Source organism: Equus asinus, chromosome 15 (genome assembly GCF_041296235.1).
Source record: "Equus asinus isolate D_3611 breed Donkey chromosome 15, EquAss-T2T_v2, whole genome shotgun sequence".
Taxonomy (NCBI): Eukaryota; Metazoa; Chordata; class Mammalia; order Perissodactyla; family Equidae; genus Equus; species Equus asinus.
The window spans coordinates 22,458,139-22,482,809 of NC_091804.1; the positions used below are offsets into that span (position 1 = coordinate 22,458,139).

General features: G+C 55.2%; 2 protein-coding genes across 2 annotated transcripts; both read right to left on the minus strand.

The window, feature by feature from the left end:
- Window positions 1-1,397: 1,397 nt before the first annotated feature.
- Window positions 1,398-7,358, minus strand: NRSN2 (neurensin 2). Its single transcript, XM_044748697.2, has 3 exons — window positions 7,208-7,358; window positions 4,706-4,900; window positions 1,398-3,075 (listed from the first exon to the last, which is right to left on the minus strand). Exons 2-3 carry the CDS (start codon window positions 4,892-4,894, stop codon window positions 2,650-2,652), a joined length of 615 nt encoding a protein of 204 aa, XP_044604632.2. The 5' UTR covers window positions 4,895-4,900; window positions 7,208-7,358; the 3' UTR covers window positions 1,398-2,649.
- A 13,218-nt stretch (window positions 7,359-20,576) lies between these two features.
- On the minus strand, window positions 20,577-23,726 carry SOX12 (SRY-box transcription factor 12). Its single transcript, XM_044748389.2, has one exon. It carries the CDS (start codon window positions 23,238-23,240, stop codon window positions 22,290-22,292), a length of 951 nt encoding a protein of 316 aa, XP_044604324.1. The 5' UTR covers window positions 23,241-23,726; the 3' UTR covers window positions 20,577-22,289.
- Window positions 23,727-24,671: the final 945 nt, after the last annotated feature.

The window sequence follows — 24,671 nt, forward strand, 5'->3', positions numbered from 1 at the left end:
CATTTGCACAAAGACTTGAAGGAGGTGAGGAGATTGGGCAAGTGGGGAACTGGGGAAGAGCATGCCAGCAGAGGGAACAGCAAGGCAAAGGCCGTGAGGCAGGAGCGGTGCTTGATGTTGGAGGAACAACAAGGAGGCTGGAGAGGAGACAGGACGGGGGAGAGTGGTGGGAGCTGAGGTCACAGGCGAAGAAAGTGGGAGGCGGGTGTCAGCACATCGTGTGGGCCTTGCAGGCCACAGAGAGGATTTTGGCTTTTACTCTGAGTGAGGTGGGAGCCATGGGAGGGTTCTGAGCAGAGAAGGGACATGACCTAACTGACATCATAACAGGATCTGTCTGGCTGCTCTGTAAAGATTAGACTTGGTGGGGCGAGGGGTGCAGAAGTGGGAAGCCGGGAGACCAGGGAGAAGCTAGTGCAGTAATCCAGACCAGAGGTGTGGCTGGCGCAGGCCGGGGACACGGGAAGCGGCTGGGTACGGGATGTACTTCCAAGGTTGAGTTGACAGGACTCACTGGCAGATTGGATTCAGGCTGTGAGGAAAGAGAGTGGTCAAGGATGCCTCCATGGGGGCTGCCCCCGTGGCCGAGTGGTTAAGTTTGCGCACTCCGCTGCTGGCAGCCCAGTGTTTGGTGGTTCGAATCCTGGGCGCGGACATGGCACTGCTCATCAGACCACGCTGAGGCAGCATCCCACATGCCACAACTAGAAGAACCCACAACGAAGAATACACAACTATGTACCGGGGGGCTTTGGGGAGAAAAAGGAAAAAATAAAATCTTTAAAAAAAAAAAAAAGGTGCCTCCGGGCTTTCAGCTGGAGCTGCCACTCACTAACGTGTGGGCGGGATAGCAGGGGCAGATCTCGAGGGGAAGGGTGATAAGGATAAGCTGAGCAGAGATTCAACGCACAGGTGAACGCAGGTGGAAACACCAGCCTGGAATCTGGGAGTGGAATCACGGCCCCACCTCATAGGCTGTTGTGAGGGTTAAATGAATTCACGTCTGTAAGGCCCTGAGAACAGGGCCTGGACCCTGGTAAGTGCCAACAGGGGTTAGCTGTTATTAGCGCCCAGGAGAAGACCCCACCTTTGGCTCCAGCCCCCTCCCCAAGTCCCCCCCACCCCCTCAGGAATAGGGGCAGGTTGTCAAGATGACAGAAATTTCCTTCCCATCAGGCTGCCATTTCAGTCCACCCCTGGGCAGCCTTAGGCCAGTGGCTTCACTTCTCTGACCATTAGTTCTCTCATCTGTAACAGGAAGGTAGCAGTGCCCTTCTCAAAGAGTTATCCGGAGGAACAAAGGAGAAAGGACGGATTTAAGCGCCCGGCGCACAGTAGGAGCTGATAACAGGCTCCTCCCCTCGTGCCCCTGCAGTCGGGGAGGAAAGAAGCAGTCAGCGCCCATCCCAGCGTTTATTGAAGGGGGAGGTGGGATGGAAGGGGTGCAGGATGGCGGGGTGCACAAGGGCAGCAGGGCCTCCTGGTGGGGGCGGATTGAGGACCCTCCCAGGAGGCCCCTCCAGGCTGGTGGTGACACTGACGCGGGGGTTGGGGAGAGAGGGGGGAGGGGGGAGGGTGGTCCAAGGGCGCCACTCCCGCTGTCTTGGAGCTCCCCCTAGTGGTGGAGAACGGAGATGATGCCTGGGGCTGGGCAGCCTGCAGGATGGAGGGGCTGGCGTCTGCAGGAGGCACATCTGTTACACGTAAGGTCAGGACCTATGGGTGACAGTTTCTAGGTGGGTGGACTTTGAGGAGCAAATACACCCTGTTCGGCTGCCCCCTGGCTCTTAGAGATCATTTAAATGCGTGTCCAAAATATCTTCCCAGCCACAAGGGACCATTAGGCCTCCAGGTAGTCTCTCTGGACTGAATCTGTCCCCCACGCCTGGGGGCCCCTGTAAACCAGGAAGGTGCAGAGCCCTGCTCCATCTGTCAAGAGCTGGCCCAGGAGGACACTGAAGATGTGGGTCCGAGACCCGCCGGCCTCCCTCAGCCGCATCATCTGTAAACTGGGGCTACAGCCCTTGATGGGGTGCATGGAGGGCCTCTGACACCAAAATGCATGTAGCAAATGTACTGTAGGGGATACACGTTTTCACGCATCCTGGGGGGGAAGTCCAAGGGAGCATCTTTGACCCATCCTGAGGCATGGTGGAGAGAGGGAGGGTCAGGGATGAGAACGACCAGCTTCCCCTGCTCCATCTTGGCCTGTGGAGGGTAATGCTTGTATCTTGGGGGAACAGGAAAGGCAGGGAACTCTGGAATCCGGTCCAAACCTCGCGGTGCAGAGGCAGGGGCTGGCGGTCTCAGAGGGGAAGGGGCTTGCCCAGAGTCACAGAGAGGAGAGCGGGGGTGGGTGGAGGGAGACACTTTCTGCCCCTAAAGGGCTTGGGAAGGAGGGGTGGCTGCGGTTTTAGGAGGACGTGGGGAAGGCTGGCATCTTGGATGAGTGGGGCCCTCCCCCTGGGAAGGGGCACGGAGATGTGACTTCCAGGCTTTCTGACCTGGAGTGGGGCCTCCTGGGGATTTAGATAGAAGGGGCCCTGCTGAAAGGGAGAAGTGAGGGAGACAGAGGGAGGGCAGGGTGCGGTGGGGAGGAGGGCGCGTCCAGAACCTGGGTCTGGTGTCTCCTCTGGCCGTGTGGGCCCCTCAAGAGTCCCGCTTGGGCTGGATGGTCTGCACAGAGGATTGCCCAAAGGGGCTGGCAGGGTGCGAGAACCAAGACTGGCCCCTGGCATCACGGAAGATGGGGGACAGCTGCTGCTCTGGCTCATCCCCGAAGACCTCCACATGGCTGTCAGCTTTGGTGTCCAAGGGTTCTGCCTTGGTGTCCTGGCTCAGCCAGCCCGTCATGGCCCAGAACAGGCAGATGGCCAGCAGGACCCCAGCTGCCACGCAGAGTGCCGTGCCTGCCAGGCGGCAGGTGCTCAGGGCCTGGTTGTAGTCGGCTGCCCGCTGATCCAGCACCAGGAACTCCCCCTCTCCGATGCCCTCCAGCTTGGGGGGCACCGCATAGCCAGTGGTTAGGGCCGCCACACCCAGCAGCAGAAGCAGGGTCGCCGAGCACAGGCTGATCTGGGGAGAGGCAGACGGATTGGGAGGCAGTCAGGGACAGCCAGGGGCCCAAGGCCAAGGGATCACCTGGGATCCCAACTGGACTTCAAGGTAACCCCTCTGTCCAACCTGAAGAGATGAAAATCACAGAACACACCTGCTACAATCTCACAAGGGGCACAAACTGTCATGTTCTATTTGGAATCTTGAGGCCTCTTGATTAGTTTCCTTCCCAGCTCCCACCTAGCCGTGGGTTTCTCCTGCCAACCTTGAGTCCACTTCCATCATTCTTTGGGTCCCATCTCATCCCGCTATTCCATCTACCCTCTATCTCTCTGGTGTGTTAACCCCTACACATCCCTCAGATCTCATCTCAAACCTCACCTCCTCAGGGAAGCCTTCCAAGATGCCCCTGGACTGGGTCAGGCCCCCTGCTCTGTACTCATGCAAACACTGCGCCCATTTATTCTTCAGTGCACTCACCTTGGTGCACACTTGGACGTGTCCTTTGGTTACTCTATAAGTGATGTCTGCCTGCCCCGCTGGACTGTGAGCCCAGAGAGCCATGAGAGCAGAGCCTGTGTCTGTGTCGGCTCACTACGTGCTTCCATACCTAGCACAGTGCTGGTACAGAGCAGTAGCTGAGTGAATGTTTGCAGAATGACTAAATGAACCACAGCTAGGAGCTCCTCAAGGACAGGGACCATGTCTTCTTACATTCTGTGTCCCCAAGAGCCTGGCACACTGCCTGGCAATAAGAAGATGCTCGAAATTTTAAAATACATACTCGCTTTCTCCTGGAAGTCTTCCCTGATCATCCCAGGCGCTGAGAGCTTTTCCTCTCCTGGCATCATCCGCACAGCAGACCTTTGGTGGTGCATTCACTCTGCCTCGGTTGACACCTCGCCTTAGCGGCGAGGGACCCTCTGCCTCCATCTCCTTACAGTATTTAGCAAAGAGCTGCACCCATTATGAAGATTCGGCTCACTGTGGCCTCCACATCTCGCCCCACACGGTGCTGACCACTGGTCCCGCTGGTCCCCTCACATCTTCCACTGCCCTGGCAACGGTCCCCAGTATAGCATTGTGAAGCCACAGTAAGACTTAAGTGGGATGAGCCCCCTTCCTGCCAGTCAATGTATACCATCCCCCCACCATAGTAATTAGTTCAGGGCTGGGCAAGAGACCCAATCAGAGCCAATGCAATGCTGGCCAGGACTTCTGAAAATGAAAAGCACTGTTTCTTTTCTAGAGGAAATTCTGATTTCCCTTGGATGGTGTGGAGTCAAAGACTGAGGGTCAGCATGAGAGTAGCCATTTGGCGAACATACAGGGAGAGCCTGATGCTAGCAGGGGCTGCAAGGGTGGAGGCACCAGGGGGAACCTGAAGACTAAAGGAAATTTTCAGTCCTCAGTGTGATGGTTCGAACTGCTGGATCGAACTTTGCCTGAAGGCACCCAACCTCTGGTTTCTTCTATGAAATAAGTAATATTTTCTCTTTATTGTTTAAAGTCATTTGAGTTGGGTTTTCTGTTGCTTGAATGTGACAGCTCCTAAGTGCTACACTATCCCTTTTCTTTCTATCCACTGATCCCCTCTCTTCCCTGAAGCCACAGGAAATCACCGAAGTTGCTGCTCCTCCGGCCTTACCTTCCAACACAGTGAGGGCCAGGGTCGGCGGGGGCACAGGACAGGAGGCCCCTCAGGGTCATCGCTGAGGGCGGTACCTGCACAGTCCTCATAGAAGAGATGCAGATAGGAGCGGACCCCGTACCACTTGCCATCTTCCACGTTGGGGCCATGGCTGCAGACACAGGAACGGTCGCAGCTCGGCATCATGGATCCCTGTAGGGTAGGCAAGGTGCAGCGGACAGAGGGAGGGGTCGGTGAGCACTGCCTGTGGTGACCCTCCCAGGCCCCCGAATCTTTCGGCCCCATCCACTTCTCCCGTTTTAGACGCCCCACCAGCTTCATACAGCTATTGTGCCTGGTGCCAGGAAATGATAGCTGTTGTGATGATTATTATTGTGACTAATAATTTCTTCATTATTATTTTTATCCTGAGCTTTTGGAGCCCCATGTCTGGAGTGAGAGATCCTCATCCCCATCTCTTCTGAAAACCTCCCCTGTTTCAGGGTGCTCTTGGGGCTGATGTCACTGCTGGCACATCCCATTGGGCAGCGCTCCCTCAGCTGCAAGGCCCTGAAACCCCCCTCCCCGACCCCCCCCCCCCCCCCCCCCCCCCCCCCCCCGCCCCGGGGCTGCCCCGAAGAGGGACATCCTCTGCATCCCAAGGAATCCACAGGAGGTGAAAGCCAGGGGCCTTTTGGATTAGTGCTCTTAGGCTCAGGGGCTGTCAGATTTTTAGAGAAACCTCAGAACCCCTCTTTCCACAAATGGAGACACTGAGGCCTCAGGAATGGAAGGTACAGGTGTATCCACACACAATGGCACTAAAACCAAAGCGGGGAAAGGGGCGGCGCTGGGGAAGGACTGGGCTCCCTCCCCACCCCCATGATGGCCCTCAGCCCCTCTGAACAGCTTCCAACAAAAGAAAGCAAGGTGCTTATTACACTGAAGGCTAAGACAAATTTGTAGCCCCCTCTCATTTCCAGTCAGTCGCGGCCCTCAGTTCCCTGTGTAGAGACTCACCAGTACACACAGACGCACACACACACCAGACAGACACACATACACACACAGCACAGAGACACAGACACACACACACCAAACAGACAGACACACATCACAGAGACACACACATGTAGACACACGCAGACACACAGCCCTGACAGTGTGTGTTGGGGGGGGGTGATTCCTGGAGCCCCCTCGGGTCACACAAGCGCACAGGAGTGCTGTCGTTAGAGCTTGTCTACAAATCGCAGCTCTCCATAGCTCTCACCCATAACTCAGGAGAAAAAAACGAAAAAGACAAAAAAATGTTTTTTGAGAGAATGGGAAAAGGCAGAGACCAAAAGCGAAAGACAAAAAGAACAGGGTAAGAGGCGTGGAGAGCTAGGCCACCTCCCGGGTGGGGGCGGGGCGGGGTTCCGCGGGGGGCGGGGCCAGGTGCTCCGGAGGCCGCGGCGCGAGAATGAGTTGGGGCCGGAGGGGCGGTCGGAGTCTCAGTGCCGCGACCTTTAATTAAAGACCCTAGAGGAGGAGCGAGGAGGGGCTCAGGGATTGTCGGCCTGGGTTAGCTCCTCCCCTGCAAGTCGCCGTCCCCCTCCCCAAATACACAGAATCACTCAATCTTGCGGGCACAAGAGAAGGAAGGTGACCCTGACGCTGCCTCCCGCTCGGCCTGGCCCCTCCCCCTCCCACTTTAGGGTTGCGGGGAGGCGGTCTAGCGGCCGGGGGGGGGGGGGGCGGTGGGTGGGAGGGGGACAGGGGAGGCAGGGAGAGAGAGGATGCTGAGGACCTGACGTGGGTACCCGGGGTGAGGGTTGCCATAGGAACCGCTGAGGCGACGTCCCTAGGAGGGAGAGGGGAGGAGCTCGGTGAGAAGAGAACGGGAAGAGGAGGGGGCTACAGGATCCGAGGCGGGAGACTGCGGCGGAGGAGGCGCGCGGAGGGAGGCGGACAGGAAGGTGACAGGCGCGAGGGCCTGAAGATGGATAGCATTTCTCGCCTTTGCAAGCCCTCACTCAGTTCTTCCCAGACCCCCAGACCCGCCCACTCCAGCGTCCAGGGCGCCCTCCTGCAGGGCGAGCCTAGGGAAATCAGGCCAATTCTCCTTGTCCTAACCGCACCACTGTTTCTGACCAGACTACCCGTTCCCTGGTCAAAATTAACTGCATCCTTTCCCCTAGAGGGAAACTGAGGCAGGGAGAGTGGGAATGGGTTTCTAGTAGAGAGGTGGGTAGAGGTCTTGTCCTTTGAAGCCTCTGTCCCTCCTATCAACCCTGAGATGTCTCGGGGCGATGGGTCTGGTGAGGTCTCTGGCCCCCGCTGCTTCCCTGGGACCCCACCCCCCAAAGCCCGAGGCACGCCAGGGCTTGGGCGCCGCTGTCCTGCCCGAGGCAGGACACAGCCGGGGCGGGGATGCAGGACACAGCCGGGGCGGGGATGCGGGCAGGGCTGGGGGTTCTCCGGAACCCCGGAGAGGGCGGGGTGGGGGTCGGGCTGCGCGCGGAGCAGGGCTGGGCTCACCTCTCTGCCTGCTGCCTCCGCCGAGCAGGAGCCAGAGCGCGAGCCCCGCAGAAGCAGGTTAGGTCGGCGCCTGCGCCGCAGCCGGGGGCGGGGGTGAGGCGGGGGTGGGAGGGGGGCGCCGGCCCGCCCCACGGGCTGGCTCTGCAGATTGTGGACCCCTGCGGGACCGCGAACCCCTGTCCCCTTCCAGAGTTCCTTTCTCTCTCTGAGACCCCAGGTCCCTCACGGAGATCCCACCCTCTCCGTGCGCCCCACCCCCTCATGCAGTCCTTCAAACTCATTACCGGCCCTCCCATCACTCCCTCAATCTCCCACCGCTCTCGCTGAAGCCCCTAGCCCTCACCGAGCCTTCATTTCCTCACTATCCTTAGTTCCCTCTCTGGTCTCCATCCCCCTCATGGACCCACCCACCCACTCCCCAGTATATAAACTCTCATCTCCTCCCTGAGGCCCCCCCCCCCTTCACAGACTCACCTCTCTCTCTGAGCCCCCACCTGTGGCTGAGCCCCACCTCTGGGTCGCTGGGCCCCTAGCAGGAAGTCCCCTCCTGCTTGCATCAGGAGCCCCTTCTCTCTTACTGAAGCCCTAGCCCTCACTGAGGCTCCCCTCCTCTCTCTATTTCCTTTTCCTCTTTGAGCCCCTACCCCTTGCTAGGGATCAGCCCCATTATCTGGAGAAGGAGTCACGGTGGGGAGGAGGAGTTGGGAGGGGACACCTTCCTTCCTTTCCCCTCTGGAAGGAGCCAATGAGACAACCTTCCTTCTTCTCTCTCCCAACCTACCCTTCGTTATGCCCTGGGTAGTGTGTGCCCTGTGGCCCATCTCCCCAGAGAGGCAGGCCTTCCAGGCAGCTGGGCTTACTTCATTCTTCGTCATGTGCCCACAACCTTGATTTCGTCCACATTTGCTGTGTGGTCTTGGGAAAGTCACTGCACCTCTCCAAGCTTCATCAGGGACCATGGCATAAACACGCCTTCATGCCTTGAGCGTCCATTCTGTCTCTCCTTGTGCTAGGGGCTGGGGACACAAACAAAAATGAGCTCCACAAGATGGGACCACATCTTTTTCATTTACTATTGTCTCCCTAAGCCTCGCATAGTGCTTGGCATTGAGTAGGCAGCTCAATAAATATTTACTGAACACCGACTGACAATAATAGCAAATATATGGTGTCTGTTACGTGCAAAGGGCTTGCCTAAGTGGTTTATAGGTACTACTTACTCATCCAACCATGTGTGTGTGTGAGGGGGAGAGTGGGAGGAAGGCCTGGAGCTCAAGACTAAAGGCCTAGGGGCGGCCTGGTGGGGTAATACTTAAGTTCGTTTGCTCTGCTTCAGCTGCCTGGGGTTTGTGGGTTCGGATCCTGGGTGTGGACCTAGGCACTGCTCATCAAACCATGCTGTGGCAGCGTCCCACATACAAAACAGAGGAAGACTGGCACAGATGTTAGCTCAGGGTCAATCTTCCTCACCCCCCCCCCAAAAAAAAACTAAAGGCCTTGAGTGGTAACAGGAGATGAAGCTGGAGAGGCAGGCATTCATGAGACCCTGCTGGGCCTCGGGAGCCAAGGTCAGGAATTTGGACTTCCGCCCAAGGGTAGTGGGGAGCCACGGAAGGGTTGTAAGGAGGGGAGAGGGTGTGGTCTGGTTGGCACTCTGATAAGATCCCTCTGGCTGCTGTTCCCTCAAGAGAACAGGATGGAAAACTCAAGAGCGGCCGCAGAGAGGCCAGTGAGGATGCTCCAGATCAGAGATGACGGTGTCCTGGCCTATGGGGCTCGCAGAGAAATGAATGGATTTGGGACATGTTAGGGGGTAAAATAAACTACACGGATAGCAAAAGATTGGAAACAACCTGTGGCAGTTTTAAAACATGGCCACAAATTCTTTAGCACTTCTCCTACAGAGAGACAGGGTCTAGGGACCCTTTCTTTGTATCTCGGGTGAGCTGATGACTGCTTCGACCAACAGAGAATGGTGGAAGTGATGCTCTGACTTCCAAGGCTAGGATGTAAAGGACGTGCACTTCCTCTGGAACTCTAGCTCTTGGAGATCCGAGGTGCCATGCAAGAAGTCTGTCTACCTTGAGGCTGCCATGCAATGAGGAAGCCAAAACCACACGGAGAGCCCACAAGAAGGCGCCACAGTCCCAGCTGAGCTTGGCCTTTGTGTCATCCCAGCTCAGGCGTGAGACAAGCGATTGAAGAAGCAGCCAGGTGATTGCAGTCCACAGCCTTTCAAATCAGGATCAGCTCCAGTGGTGTTGGAGAGGGGCTGGAGGAGGTTCTGGAGGTCATGGGAAGGGATGAGATCAAATGTGCAGGAGGATGGGCTGGCCCTGAGCCAGCACAGGAAGGATCCAGTATCCTCTGAGGCCCAGGGAAGGAGGGGAAGGTGGCCACTGAGAAGAGATGCAGCGTGTTGGTTGTGAGTTGAACTCTGGAGTCAAACAGATCCAGGTTTATTCTTGGTTCTACCACTTGAGCTCACATGATTTAACTGCTCTGAGCCTCAGTTTCCCTCACTGTACAATAAAGATAATATTAGTAGTTGCCTCTCAAAAGGGTTATAAGAGTGAAATGAGATGTGCATAGAAGACATTTAGCGAAGCACCTGAAACAGAGTAAGAACTCAGGACATCACTGTGTTTGTTACTACCATCATTGCTACATTAGTTTATAGGTGGTGAGGGTAGGAAGTTGAGTGACGTGACACCTGATAAATTGAATGCTCTTGAGTAAAACATGAGCCATTATCTGAGAAAAAGGAAAGTTTTAGCTCAACAGGAGGCTTAAAAAGCTGGTGAAGCAGACACAATCGGTGACATATTGTATGATTCCATATATATATGAAATATCCAGAGTCAGAAAATCCAGAGAGACAGGAAACATGAGTAGTTCCTAGGGTCTGGGGGAAGGGAGGAGGAATGAGGAATGACTGCTCAGTGGGTTTCCTTTGGGGTAATGAAAATGTTCTAGAACTAGATAGTGGTGATGGTTGCACAACATTGTGAATGCACTAAATTTTATGTTACATGTATTTTACCACAATTTCTCAAAAAAGGTAGTGAAGGGCCAGCCCTGTGGTGCAGCAGTTAAGTGTGCATGTTCCGCTTCGGTGGCCTGGGGTCCGCCGGTTCAGATCCTGGGTGCGGACATGGTACCGCTTGGCAAGCCATGCTGTGGTAGGCGTCCCACATAGCAAGTAGAGGAAGATGGACATGGATGTTAGCTCAGGGCCAGTCTTCCTCAGCAAAAAGAGGAGGATTGGCAGCAGATGTTAGCTCAGGGCTGATGATGGTGATTGGTATCACTTGTTCCAGGATCATTTATCTTCTCAATAACCTTATGAGATAGGAGCTGTGATAACCCCCATTTCGCAGATGACAAACCTGGGTCTCAGGAGGTAAGTTACTTACCCAAGGTCATTCAGTCAGGATGTGGCAGAATCTGAATTTGCTCTGATAGCTCAGAGGCCATGATCGGTGGAGACAGTGGTCTGCATGACTGTGACTTTCTTTGGCAGTGTCAGGAAAGGTGGGAGTGAAGAAGAAGGCTGCTGGTATCCCAGCTCCTGGGTTAGGGTCCCCTGGACAGGTGGGGCAGAACGAGGGGATGCATGGGGATGCAGAGAGCAAGGGAAAGAGTAGATCCCATGATGAACCTCGGGATGGATGCTGACTCGGTGAGGAAAGATGCTAAGGCAGCCCAGGAGGGGAGCAGATGGATCTGGAGAAGACGCAGAGATTCCAGACTGAGGGGCTCAATGAACTCCAAAAACAGGCGGATGGGAAGGAAGCGAGTCTGAGGTCAGAGGGTGGGACCCTGTAGTTAAAGATTTTAGGTGTACAACCTTGTAGGCGATGAGAAGGCCTAAGCCAGTGCTGTCCAATATAAATTTCTGCAAAGATGGAACGTTCTATATCTGTGGTGCCTTTACAGAAGCCACCGGCCACATTTGGCTGTTAACCATTTGAAATAAGGCTAGTGCAACTGAGGAACTGAATTCTAAATTTTATTTAACTTTAATTACCACTTTAAATTTAAGTTTAAATAGCCACACTCGGCTAGTGGCCACCCTATTGGACAGCCAAGTGTCAGTGGGACAAACCTTGCTTCCAGGACCCTACTGTGGGCAGGATTGCTGTCATCTCAGACCCCTCAGCCACCCCCATTCACCCACTGCTTTTGCTCTGCCCCTAGTGGTCTCGTCGCCACACTGCAGCCACAGTGTTCCTTTCTTCCCCTGCTCAAAACCCTCTGTTGATGCTGCATCTTACTCAGGGTGAAAAGAAGACTGTGGTGGATTAAAGAGGGCCACTCAACTCTTTGTCACTCTGCCCTTCCAGATGGATTCGATTTCTCCTCCCCTTGAATCTGAGTTGGCCCAGTGACTGCTTTAACCAACAGCATGTGGTGAAGGTAATGCTGTGTCAGTCCGGGACCTAGCTTTCAAACAGCCTGGCTTCCACCTCCCCGCTCTTGGAACACTCACTTGTGGAAAGTCTCCTCTTGGACCGCAGTCCCCATGCTGAAGAAGCCACATGGAGAGGCCACATGTAGGTGCTCCGGTTGACAGTCCCGGCCACACTTGCAGCCCATACCGTATCCGACAGCATCATGGGAGTGAGTCATCCTGGATGTTCTAGCGCACTGGAGCCCCCAGATGACATCAAGTGAGCAGAAGAACCATCCCACTGAATCCTGTAGGCCCACAGAATCTGGAGAGATAATTAAATGCTGTTGTTTTCAGCTACTAAGTTGTGAGACATGCAATAGACATCCCAAACCAGTCCTCATTATGGCCTATCATTGCCCCCTCGCCCACAACCTTACCACCCTCCTTGATCTCATCCTCTTCCATGCCCTCTCTCACTGTCCTCCAGCCACGCTGGCCTCCTTCCTCGGCCTTGAATGAACCACATTCCTTAGGCAAACTCCTACCTAACGGCCTCAGGGCCTTTGCGTGTGAGTGCTTCTCTGCCTTTATTGCTCTTTCTCCAGATATCTGCATGGCTAGCCTCTTGCTTTATTCAGATCTCTGCTCATATGGCATCTTATCAAAGAGGTTTTATTTAAACACTGTGGTAGAGACACAGACTGCTCACCAAATTTCCATGTGCTCCATGTATATTTCCCAGTCCCCTTGAAATGAGTCCAAGCCACGTGATCAGTTCGGGCCAATGAGCTACCAGCAGAGCGATGCAGGTCACTTCTGGGCCAAAGCCTTGGTTCTGGTTGCTATGCTGCATAACAAACCAACCCCAAACTTAGAGTCTCAAAACAACAACAATCATTATTTTGCTCCCAAATCTGCAATTTGGGCAGGCCTCAGCGGGCAGGATTGAGTCTGCTCCACTTGGCTTCAGCTGGGGAGGATTGACCGGGGACTGGAAAGATCCACTCCCAAGGTGGCTTGCTCACATGGCTGGCAAGCTGTCGTGGCTGTTAGGTGGGCGCTCAGCTGGGGCTGAGGGCCAGGAGCCTCAGTTCTTCTCTGTGTGGGACTCTCCGCAGTTTCTCAAGCTTCCTCACAGCCTGGTGGCTGGCTCCCAAGACTAAGGATCCCAGGAAAGAGGTGATGACAGCTCTAAGTTTCTGGAGGCCAGAGTCTAGAAACTGGCATAGCATCACTTCTACTCTGTGCTGTTGGTCACAGAGGCCAGATTCAAGGGGAGGAGACATACTCCCCAACTCTCAGTACGAGAAATGTCAAATAATTTGGGGGCCATGTTTTAGAACTGCTAGACCATTTAGGAGCTGGTGCATCACCACTCGGTTATCTTTTCTCCTGACAGGACACTTGTGGAGGCTATCTGGTGACACAGTAGAGTCAACAGTTGGAAGTTGACTGGAGTGTTGAGTCCCTGAGTGGAGGACAGCTGCTCCGAGAGTCGCAATATCAGAATATATTTACATATTTTTATAAATATATTATATATCTTTGTTGTGTCAATCCATTGATATTTTAGAGTCAATGTGTTATGTCACAATCCAGCCTATCCTGATTGGTAAAGAAATTGGTACCAGAAGTAGGGTATTTATGGAACCAAACCCAAAATATGTGGCAGTGCCTTAGTGGTTCGGGCAGCAGGCAGGAAAGTTGGCAATCTTTGTTATGCAGAAGCAACACATTTGGTAAAACTTTTACTGCGGTAACTTTGGAAGCAGACTGTATGGGTGCCTTTGGCTGCGTTTGTCCAAATATTCAAGAGAGAGCTGAGTTCAGGAAAGAACTGACTGGTTTGCAAACAAAAATAAAAGGAAATAGAGTTCAGAAACTTAGATCCTTGCAGAAGTGGAAAAGTCTAATGCTTCCAGACCCCAAGCAGAAAGAGATGAGCTTTAAAAAAGTGCTGAACACAGTAAAATCTGTGAATTCATTAAAATGTTTCAGGGCAAAGGTTAGGTTAGGGGTGTGGTCTTCACTCTCATTTTAAAAACGTCTCTATTGATTAAAGTATCTTGGGCTAGAGTCAATTAAAGTAAGAGATTGGATTTTAAGAGGCTTTGGATGAAACATACTCTGTAAAATTTCTCAGATGGACACAATAATTCAGGGCCAAGATCATATTCGAGGTGTGGCTTTACCACCTACCATTCCTGATGGTCGCCATTAAATGAAGAGAGCTCTTGGAGGTAAGAATGCGAAGAAAGCAAGCAAACCTAAGGACTGTGTGTTGAAACATATTGTGCATATGGTTTTAGTGCACAAACTGGAGTCAAATGGCTAAGAACTCTGTTTTTGAGAGAACTGTTCTGACAAAGAAATCACAAGCCTGCGATAAAAAAAACCCATGACTGAAGCTGAAAATGATCCTAGGAACCTTCACCCATTAGCATGGCTACTATCAAAAAAATCAAAGCAAAAACTGAAAATAAGTGCTGGCAAGGGTGTGGAGAAATTGGAACCGTTGTGCAATGTTGATGAGAATGTAAAATGGTGTAGCTGCTGTGGAAAACAGTACGGCAATTCCTTGAAAAATTAAAAATAGAATTACTTTATGATCCAGTAATTCCACTTGCGGGTATATACTTAGAAGGACTGAAAGCAGGGTCTCTTGAAGAGGTATTTGCACACCCATGTTCATAGCAGCATTATTCACAACAGCCCAAAAGGTGGAAACAACCCAAGTGTCCATTGGTGGATGAATGGATAAACAAAATATGGTATATACATCCAGTGGAATATTATTCAGCCTTAAAAAGGAAGGACATTCTGACACATGCTACAGCATAGATGAACCTGCAAGACATTAAGTTAAGTGAAGTAGGCCAGTGACAAGCAGACAAATACTTTATGATTCCACCTATATGAGGTACCTAGAGTAGTCAAACTCAGAGGCAGAGTAGAATGGTGCCTGCCAGGGGCTGGCAGGTAGAGACTGACGAGTTATTGGTTTAATGGGTAGAGAGTTTCGGTTTTGCAAGATGAAAAGAGTTCTGGAGATGGATGGTAGTGGTGTTTACAAAATAATGTGACTACTTAATGCCACTGGGCTGTACAAATAAAAATGGTTAAGACGGTAAATTTGATTTTATGCATAGGTTACCACAGTTAAAAAAAAAAATAGATCCTAGGATCCCCAACAGTTTATAGGCAGCAAGAGGACTGAAAAATCTGTGTACCTCCCAGGATCATGAGGCAGCCCTGGGCCTTGTTGCCTTCCAGTCCGATCCTTGCTCCCTGCTCTGCGGGGCCAACCCCTGGAGGCCACGGTTCCCAGCCTCCCTTGTCAGCAGGACTCTGGACAGGAGGCTGTGGGAGAAGGGGAGAAGCCATGGTTTTTCTGCCCTTCCTCCTCCAGCTCCCCTAGCTTATACTGACTTTACAACCACCTGATTAAGAGAACAGCCCCTCCTCACACATTATCCCCTTTACCACGTGACTGTATTATGTTTATTTATCTGTCTATTGACTGTGTGTTTCCATCCAGTAAAACATAAGCTCCGTGAAGGTGGTGACTATCTGTCTTGCTCATTGATGAATTCCCCATCCTGAAGACAGTGCCTGGCACAGAGCAGGCACTCAGTAAAGATTTGTTGAAAGAGTGAATAAATTTAGCAGTTGAATCAAACACACAAGAGAAAAAGGAAAGCCCTAAGGAGCTTCTGTCAAGTATTTATAATCTGCAATCAAAGCCAGAGAGGTCAGGTCAATTCTTTAAGTCACGCAGCAAATCTTCCATTGACCTCCAACCCAGGCCTCTTTCTGTTCTGGGTTTATATCCAGGTCTCCAAAGAGATCCTTGGCCTTAGATTTTTTTGGAGGAGAAACAGCAGAACTTGACATTCATTTAGTTAACAGGAAACCCTGAAAACAACTGGGGGTGAGGAATTGGGTTGCTAAGAAACCTCAGAGGATGGGGAAGAGGTGTGGCATCCACTGCTAGGCAACCTAGAAGAAGCTAGATGGGCAGGTATGGCTTCACGCACCTTTCTCCCTCCTATTCGTAGGCTCCTAGAATGCCAGGCTGGATATGCTCTTAAAGACTTCTAGTCCAACCACCCAACTGTACAGACGGGGAAACTGAGGCCTCAAAAGGCAGGGTAATGAGCCCAAATTTCCTCCAATGTCTCAACAAGAGCACAGACAAATGACACTGGAGGTCATTGCCATGGGGAGTGGCCTGGCATGACTGAGGCAGAGTTTCAGGGTAGAGCTGGTAGCTGGAGTCTATAAGACAGCAAAGAAGGCAACTGCAAAAGGCATTGAGTGCCAGGCCAAGAACTTCAGACTATTCTGAGGGTCACAGGCAGACACCAAAATGTTTTCGTTGGTGGTCGGATGTGTCAGATTTGTGTTTTCCAAAGACCCCTCGGGCTGCAGTGTCGAGACTCAGGGTAAAGTCCAAATGCCTTCAAGGCCCTTTGTGCTCCTGCCAGTCTATCCCCTCTCTCCCCAGCATCCCCTCCAGCCACAGCCAACTTCCCTCCGTGTCAGCCTCTCTTGCCAGGTCCTCCCACTTGCGGTTCCTGGTGTCTGGAAAGCCTGGCAGTTTGGAGGAACAGCAAGAAAGCCAGTGTGGCTAGAGCATGGTGAGAGAAGGAAAAAGAGGTAGGAGATGAGTCCCAGGGTGGGCTGCAGGCCAGATCACATAGGGCTTCGCAGGCCATGCTGAGGACTTTGGCTTTTAGTCTGAATGAGATGGAGGCCGTTGGAGTTACGAGCAGAGGCGGGACATGGTCTGATCTTAATCAGAGCCCTCTGGCTGCTATGTGGACAAGACCACTCTGATTGGGGTAAAGGATAGAGCAAGGAGTCCTGGAAGGAGGTTGGTACAGGATACCAGGCAAGAAATGGTGGGGGCCGGGTCCAGGAAGGTGGCCATGGAAATGGTGAAAATTTGTAGGGGATCAGAATTGGCCACCCCAAAATATGTCTCTTTACCTTGATTATTTTTAAGGACAAAAAGACTCTGAAAGAAACTTTGACCTTCTGCCCTAACTGCCTAAAAGAATTTAAGATAGAAGGCCTGTTCCAGGAAGGAGCTAATATCATAAGATAACTGTAGTGTAATGTGAAATGTGTCTCTCAGGTCACATTGGTTATAGTTAGCCCATTTGCATTTCCATCTCCACATGAATTGCCTTCCTCCCCTTTGAAGCCCCAAACCACTACCCCAACCTCCTCCTTTGTCTTTAGCTGAAGATGGTATTTAAGGTGGTGGCTTCAGCCATTATGGCTGAATTCTCAGCTTTCCTGGGTTTCTCCCATGTATACACATTCTAAAGCTTTGTTTGATTTTCTCCTGTTATTCTGTCTCATGTCAATTTAATTCTTAGGCCAGCCAGAAGGACCAAGAGGGGAGAGGAATTGTTTTCTTTCCCTACAAAGTGGTAGGACACACTTTGAAGGTAGAGCCAACAGGATATAAGGGATATGAAACTACGAGAAAAAGAGGGGTCAAGGATGATCAGTGGTTGCTGACCTCCTGGTAACACAGATGTGAGGATGTGGGCTGGGGGAGCAGTCTTTGCAGGACAGTGGAAACAAGAATTCCTTTTTAGACACGCCAATTAGATATCCCCGTGGAGATGACAAGAAGGTTGCTAAACGTACCAGTCTGGCAAGGCCGCAGTGGAGACACAGACTTCAGAATCCGCAGCCACGATAAGTGGAATTCTAAGATGGCCCCCAAGATTCCCACCCACCGTGTGCATGACCAACACAAGCTCCTCCCCTCAGGGTGGGACCAGTGAGGGTGATGGATGTCACTCTTGTGATTAGGTTACATTATATGGCAAAGGTGAAGGGATTTTGCAAATATGATTAGGTTCCAAATTAGCTTTAGTTAATCAAAAGGGAGATTTTCCTGGGTGGGCCTGACCTAATCAAGTAAGCCCTTTAAAAGATAGCCTTCTCTGAGGCAAGTGACTTGAAGCCACCAAAAGACTTTCCTGCTAGCCTTGACAAAATTAGCTGCCACCCACGGGAGGGACTGCAAAGAAAGAAACTGTGAGCTGCTCTTAGGAATCAAGACTGGCACCAGCTGACAGCAAGGAAGAAAACAGGGACCCAGTCCTTTAACCACAGGGAAGTGACTTCTGCCCACCACCGCATGAACGTGCAAGAGGACGCTGAGCTCCGGAAGGGAAGGCAGCCCCGCCTTCCCTGCAGCCTCGTGAGGTCCTGAGCAGAGACCCCGGCGAAGGCGTGCCTGGACTGCCGCCTCACGCGGGCTGTGAAATAATAAATGCATGTTGTTTCAAGCCGCTAAATTTCTGGCAATTTGTTCTGCAGAAAACAGATTATCAACACATCAGCCTATAAATGTTTCTAAAGCCTCGGAACCAAGATGTCTTAAGTAGTCCAGACCTGACGGGGGAGTCAATGACTGCATGAATGGAGCGAGATCGGAGGACACACCTCGACCCCCACCCCCAAATGCTTCCTACTCCTTCCAGCCACTAGGTGTCCCCAGAGCCCACATAAGCGGGACTTTCCCACCTTTCACAGGGCAGGATCCATTTCCTCCCGAAATGGAAGGAACTAAAGTAACAATAAATGGTCTCTCCTCTAGTCCCATTCCCCCTCCCCCACTTTACATCCGGGGAAACTAAGGCCCGTAAAGGGGCAGAGCCTTGCCCGAGACCCCACAGCGCCCTGGCACTACGTCCGGCGAGTCATTTTACTCTCCCTGTGCCAGGCCACTGGGAAGGGCAAGCGCAGACTGACACTCTCCCCGTGTCTGGCTCTGACCAGGGTGGGGGGACTGCAAATGGGGCTGGCATCAGCAGAGGGCTCTGGAGGGGCTTGTGGGCTGAGGCTGGAGTTTCTAGGCTCCAAGGTTGCAGCTGAGGCGTTGGTGGAGAAGGGAAGAGACGACTCCTGCAGGCGGGGCATCCGAGGGCCCAGCTGCCGCCGCTGGGCCCACGACCCAGATCCCTCTGTCCAGCCCCGTGCGCCCTCCTTTGCAGGCTCGGTTCTCCAAAAGCAAACGCTGAGACTGAGTTTGGGGTTCAAGATATTTATTAGGGACAAACACCTGTGAAAAGAAGAGGGAGGAAGCTGGACTGGGTACAGGAAGCCAAACTGCACGGCAGGCCCGACAAGCCGCGGCCACCCTGGAGGGGCCCTGGGGTGAGGAAGGTGACCGGGCGTGCCAGCACTGCCTGTCAGTGTCTGTCCCACACTGAACTGAAGCGGCCAGGCCGTGACACCTGGCCTCACTCAGACACCGGATGCAGGCTGCCCTGGGAAGGGTGTGCCCTTGAGGTGAGTGGCTCTCTGCAGCTGAGACAGACCCTGAAAGAGCACGCAGGGGGAGGCTAGCCACGGACCAGACTTCCCACGGCCTGGGAAGTCCTTCCTTGAAGGGGCTTGCGGGGGGTCACATCTCTCTGTCTTCCACACCTTCTCAACTCTTTCTTATCAGATTTTGTTCCCCATCTTGATTCCAATCAGAGGCTGAGAGGAAGCAGTCATTAATTCCTGCATCCCCTGAGACTCCCGTTTCTGCAGGCCCCCGGCCCTCCCAAATTTGCTACAGCCCTCTGTGAAAGCATCCATGGGAATCCCAGTCCCCAAATACCCTCTCTGAACCAGGTCTGCACACTCAACCTTGGTTCTCACTGGGGAAACAGGCTTTGTCCAATCTTAGGAATTCACTGGATTTGGGAGAGGAAGATAGGGGGACGGTGTCAGGGGGACAAAAGATTTTGAAAAGCCTTGGTCTCAGCTTCCTTGCTAAGAATCTCAAGGACAGGCATTGTGGCCTCTGTTGCTCTTTTTTAGTCATTCAATAAACCTACACTGCAGGCCAATTATGTGCCACACACTGGGACGAACCCCACCACTCCAGGCTCGGAGCTAACAGCCTACTGACATGTGCAGATTCAAAGAGAGAGGCAGACGGAGCACCCTGACGTAACATTTCACCAGAAGACAGAACCCATTTGGGGCCTTGTCTCTGACCATAGCTGCTTGCGGGGCTTCCTACAAGTTGCTTCACCACCCTGACCCTCAGTTTCCTCCTCTGGACAATGGAGTAATACAATGTATGGAGCACCATGTTAAATGCTTCACACCTTAACCTTCATTTCACCCCGTGAAGCAGGTACTATGATCATCTCCATGTTACACATATGGAAAGAAGAGTCAGGGGGAAGTTAACTTGTTCAAGGTCACACAGGTGCCCAGTGGTGGAGCAGGACTTTGAGCCTAGACAGTGTGGCTCAATCCTGCTTCTTAATCCTTATTAAGGGCAGGGTCAGACTGGCCCCCCTGGACCAGGTATGCCTGCACACTCGGTCCACAGGATTCAAAAGTATTTGAGTCAGCTTTCATTTTGAAACTGAGATGTTCATAGAAACATCCAGATCTCCACCTTCTCTTGAAAAATCTAGCCACCTGGCTACCGTGGGCTGCATTCCCACTGGGTCACAACCGGCAGGAGGTGAGCAGATGCCCCCTTTGAGGTGGGTCACAAAGCCAGTGTCCACCCAGACTCATTCATTCATGTCACCTGCCTGGCCCCCGTGGGGATGAATCTGCCATCCTTAATGAAGACCAGGGAGTCCTGAGACAGGCCTGGAGGGGCCAGGTGCCTCGCCCTGGGACCCCCAGCTCTTCCTGCAACGTGCTAAATCACATGGACTAGAATCTAGCAAACTGTTTGGAGAGGGGCGAGAAAAGGCACAGACGTGTAGACATGTAGAACCACAGGGCGAGGTCGGGGCAAATACACTTTATTCAGTCCTGGCATCAGACTGGCAGAAGTCCTGCTGTGGGTGCCAGCGCCCCAGATCGGAGGGGCCCCTCCCCTCAGCTACGAGACTAGTTCTCCAAGACCACAGACAGTGACATCTCTTCACTCACATGACGTTTTCTGGGTTTTTTCATTGTCTTTTTTTGTTGACGTTTTTCTTAAAAAAAAAAAAAAGAGAGAGAGAGAGAGAAAGAGACAGAGAGAGAGAGAGAGAGAAAGAGCGCAAGAAAGGCCCAGAGCCGGAGCACCAAGCTTAAAGGAGGCAGCTGGTGGCTTTGTCAGCGACGGGAACGCGTGGGGCAGAGACCTACAGAGACCCTGGGCAGGGGTCCCGGAGGACTCTGGGACCGTTTGTTCCTGAGATTTGTGTGTGTGAATGAGAGTGTGTGCACACCCGGGAGGGTGAACACACGCCGGTGAGATACAGGTAGTGAGGGCAATGGGGGCGTGGGGAGGCCGGAGGGGCGGGGCTTGAGCGAGGAGCGGAGAAAGACGGGTAACAGCATCAGCGGCGGGGTCTCTGGGGGCACCCCCACCTGGGCACAACTTCCTCTTACAGCAGCGCTATCCCTATTTTTCAAATGGAAAAACTGAGGCAAAAAACGGCTCACCTCCACTCCTCTGAGCCTCCCCTCAGTCTCACGCAAGCTGTTTAAAAGTGGGGGTCTTCTTGCCACCCCATCTGCCATCGTGCCTCAATTTCAACCCCTCGTACCAACGTGCCTCAGTTTCTCCCAGTGAATACTCTGTGGGCACCGAGGGTGGACTTGAGCGACAGAAACGGGTGTCGGCTTAGGGAGGAGTCCCGGCTGGGAGTGTGCCCTGAGGTGGGCACTTCTGAGGGTGAGGGGGAAGGAAGGGAGCAGAGGGCCCCTGTCCCCTAACAGACTGGGAGGAGTCTCGGTTCTGAGTTTTCTTGAGCAGCCCCTTCTTCTCGTGGTGGATTTCCAGAGAAAGACCCTACCCCTAATTCCCAGGTGGGGAAAAAAAGGGGAGTTTTCTGGTGACCAGGATAGGCTGTAGAGGCAGTCAAGCAGTCGGTGTCGGGGGTATACACGTGGGGCTGGGCGACTCCGTAAGGGAAAAAGGGCTCTGCCACTTGGGAGAGTTCCAAGCTCCAAATCCTCCCTTCCGGGCCAGCTAGTCTCTTTCCCCCCATTCCGAGCGCTCCTCCCATTAAGGCAGCGACGCCCCGTCGGGTTGAAAGGAAGCCGCGGCTCCGGGATCAAAAGATTTCTCTGGATCGCTCTATACCCGCCCCCTTCTCCCCGGAGCGGGTGACAGCCGCTTGCGGTCCGACAGGGGCCAGCCCCCTCCTCCCAAGAAGCAGTAAGCATGCGCGAGAAGGGGGCGGGCCCCAGCGCCCCGAGAGTGAGGAGCGCACCCCTCCCACTGCCTGGGAGGGGAGGGGCATGGGAGGAGCGCTCGGGGCCGCCCAGCCGCAGCGCCCCCCTAAACAGGAGGAGAAGGGAGGCGGGCGAGGCGAAGGCGGAGGGATTCGGGAGCGAGGGCAGGGGCGTGTCCTCCGGCCACTAGGGGGGCGGGGGGGGGGCGTGTGCAAAGTGGGGGAGGGGCATAGGTCTGTACGAGAGGACGGGAGCTGTATCAGAGGGGGGCTGGCTGCTGGTGGCTGTGCGGGAGGGGGCAAGACGGGGAGGGGCTTGGATGTCAGGGAAGGAATGGAGGTTGGGCTGCCTTGGGGTGTGTCTGCGGGGGAGGGGCATGTCTGGATTTGAAGGGGGATGGGCACGTCTAGGAGGGGGGAGGCTGCGCGGGAGATGGGGTGCCAGCCTCGGCCTCCGAGGGGCCCCAATACCTGATTCCTGTATGTAAACAGCTGGTTTGGGGGCGTGCGCGCCCCGCTGACGGTGGGCTCAGTAGGTGAAAACCAGGTCGGCGATGCTAGACGGGCGCCAGTCCCCCGCGATCATCTCGGTAACCTCGGGGGTGCAGTAGTCCGGGAACTCGAAGTGCGACGTGCCCGAGGGGGGCGGCAGGTCCGGGTCGCGGTCCAGGGCGCTGCAGTCCAGGCCGGCGGGGCCGGGGGGCAGTCTGGACAGAAAGCCCAGCGGCTCCTCCCCCGACGCCACCGTCTCCTCTTCGCCTTCATCCGCCGCCGCCACCTCCTCCTCCTCTTCCTCCGGCTCTTCGTCCTCCGACGGAGTCGGGGAGGCGGCGCTGACAGCCGCCCCATCCCCCGACGGCCCCTGGGCGCGCTCCGCTGGTCCCCGGGCGGCCCGCCCCGCCGGGACCATCCTCCACAGCTCCCGCCCGGGGGTCTCGACCAGGCGCACTTCCAGCAGCTCCTCGTCGTCGTCCTCGTCGTCGTCCTCGGGCGCCGCCGCGCCGCCCCCCAGAGGCCCTCCCGCTGCTCGGCGGCCCCCGCGGCCAGGCAGCTGCGGCCCGGGCTTCAGCCGGCTGCCACCACTGCCGCCGCCGCCGCCGGGGGGGCGGGGCCGCGCCTTGGCGGGCGCCCCCTTGCTCTTTTTGCGCGGCCGGTACTTGTAGTCCGGGTAATCCGCCATGTGCTTGAGGCGCAGCCGCTCCGCCTCCCGCACGAAAGGGATCTTCTCCGAGTCCTGCAGCAGCTGCCAGCGGCGGCCCAGGCGCTTGGAGATCTCGGCGTTGTGCATGTCGGGCCACTGGTCCATGATCTTCCGCCGTTCGTGCTGCGACCACACCATGAATGCGTTCATCGGTCTCTTAATGTGGCCGCTCGGGGTCTTGCACCAGCCGGGCTCCCGCGCCCCCTCCTCGGCCGGCCCGGGCCCCGGGGGCGGCGGCCCGCCGTCCCGCTTGGCCCTCGCGCCCCGCTGCTGCACCATCGCGCCTGGGCCCGGGGCCGCTAGACGCCGCCGGGGGCCGTCCGCATCCTCCGCGGCTGGAGGTGGGGGAGGAGGCAGCAGCGACAGAGGGGCGGCCCCGCCCCGCAGCTCGGCCCGGCCCCCGCGAGCTGGGGAGCGAGGAGCTGGGCGCTCGGGCCCAACGGACGGCGGGGGGAGAAGGTCAGCGGCGCGGTCTCAAGCGGGCTCAGCGCGCCCCCGCCGCCTCCGGCAAGTTGCGCCCCGCTGCACTCCACACATTGTTTTGCGGGGGCGGAGGAATCGCACCCCCGGGCCCCCGCGGGCTCTCCTTGCAGCCTCCTGCTCTGCCGCGGCCCGCGCGCGCCGCTCCCCGCCCCGCCGCCTTCCAGTGTCTTTCTCCCCGCGCGGCCCCGCCGGCGCGCGCGCCACCCCTCCCCCTCGCCGTCTGCGGGCCGCTGCGGCGCGCGCGGGGCCGCCCCGTGTAAACACCGAGGTGCCCGCTTGGGCTGCGGCCGGGCCACGCCTCGCGCTCGGGCGGCGCGTCACCCGTTGCTGGGCAGAGAACCTGGTATTTGCATCTCCCAATCGCTGGCTGCCGGAGCGGGGCGGGGCTCGGGCTGCGGGGCTGGGCGGTCTCGCGGCTGGGATTGGGGGTGTAGGATGAAGTCGGTTTCTTTTCTTAGGCTGGGGACCGGAGGGAGGGTGGGGGGACGCCGAACGTGCTTCCCATCTGGCTCCGAAGGCTTGTCCCCGCCCCGCGTTGCCTTTGAAATTTTAGCTTATTCAGTGACACCTGCCGCCAGGTTGGACCTCCGCCCTCTCCTCTTTCCGGGGCGTCTTTTTGGACTGTCTCAGAACAGAACAAGAGGGGGGCCCAGGCTCAGGAAAGCTCCTTAAGGGGACAGACTCATCGTGTCATGGATGTAGCCCCTGCCTAGTACACAGAGGGTCCAGCAACAGAAAGGCTCAACAAATGCTTTTGGACCGCGAGAACAAATCCCTTTCATATTTTTTATCTCGTCTGAGGCGTCACAAGAGTCCTGAGAAAGAAGAGAATATGACGCGCACTGTCCAGATACGAGGACATGCAGACTAGGGCTCGGATCCTAGGCTGGCGGTCCCAGCTCTCCTCCCTGCTCAGCGCACGCAGGGGCTCGGGCACCTCGCCTTCCAGCCAAGGGTCCAGAGTAGGGAGGATTTGCCGCTGTTCACAGTCCTGGGGCGACGTTCGAGGATGCGTGGGCGCCTCACTTCCAGGTCCCACCTGACCCTGCGGCCAGCCGGGTGCGGGACTAGGGCGCGAGGCCCCTTCTGGGTCGGGAGAAGCGTGTGCGGGCACGGGGGTGGAGCCAGGCCGAGGGGCGTGTCCTCGACGCATGCTCGAGGCGCGTGGCGGGGAGGGGCTGCGCGCTCCCCTCTCACCACGTGTGAGCCGGCTCGGGCACCGCCGGG

Coding starts and splice junctions, on each gene's coding strand:
- NRSN2 (XM_044748697.2), bottom strand. CDS start 4,894: ATGATGCCGAGCTGCGACCGTTCCTGTGTCTGCAGCCATGGCCCCAAC. Junction 3,076..4,705: donor GGCCCTCACTGTGTTGGAAG/GTAAGGCCGGAG, acceptor GCCTCTCCCCAG/ATCAGCCTGTGCTCGGCGAC.
- SOX12 (XM_044748389.2), bottom strand. CDS start 23,240: ATGGTGCAGCAGCGGGGCGCGAGGGCCAAGCGGGACGGCGGGCCGCCG.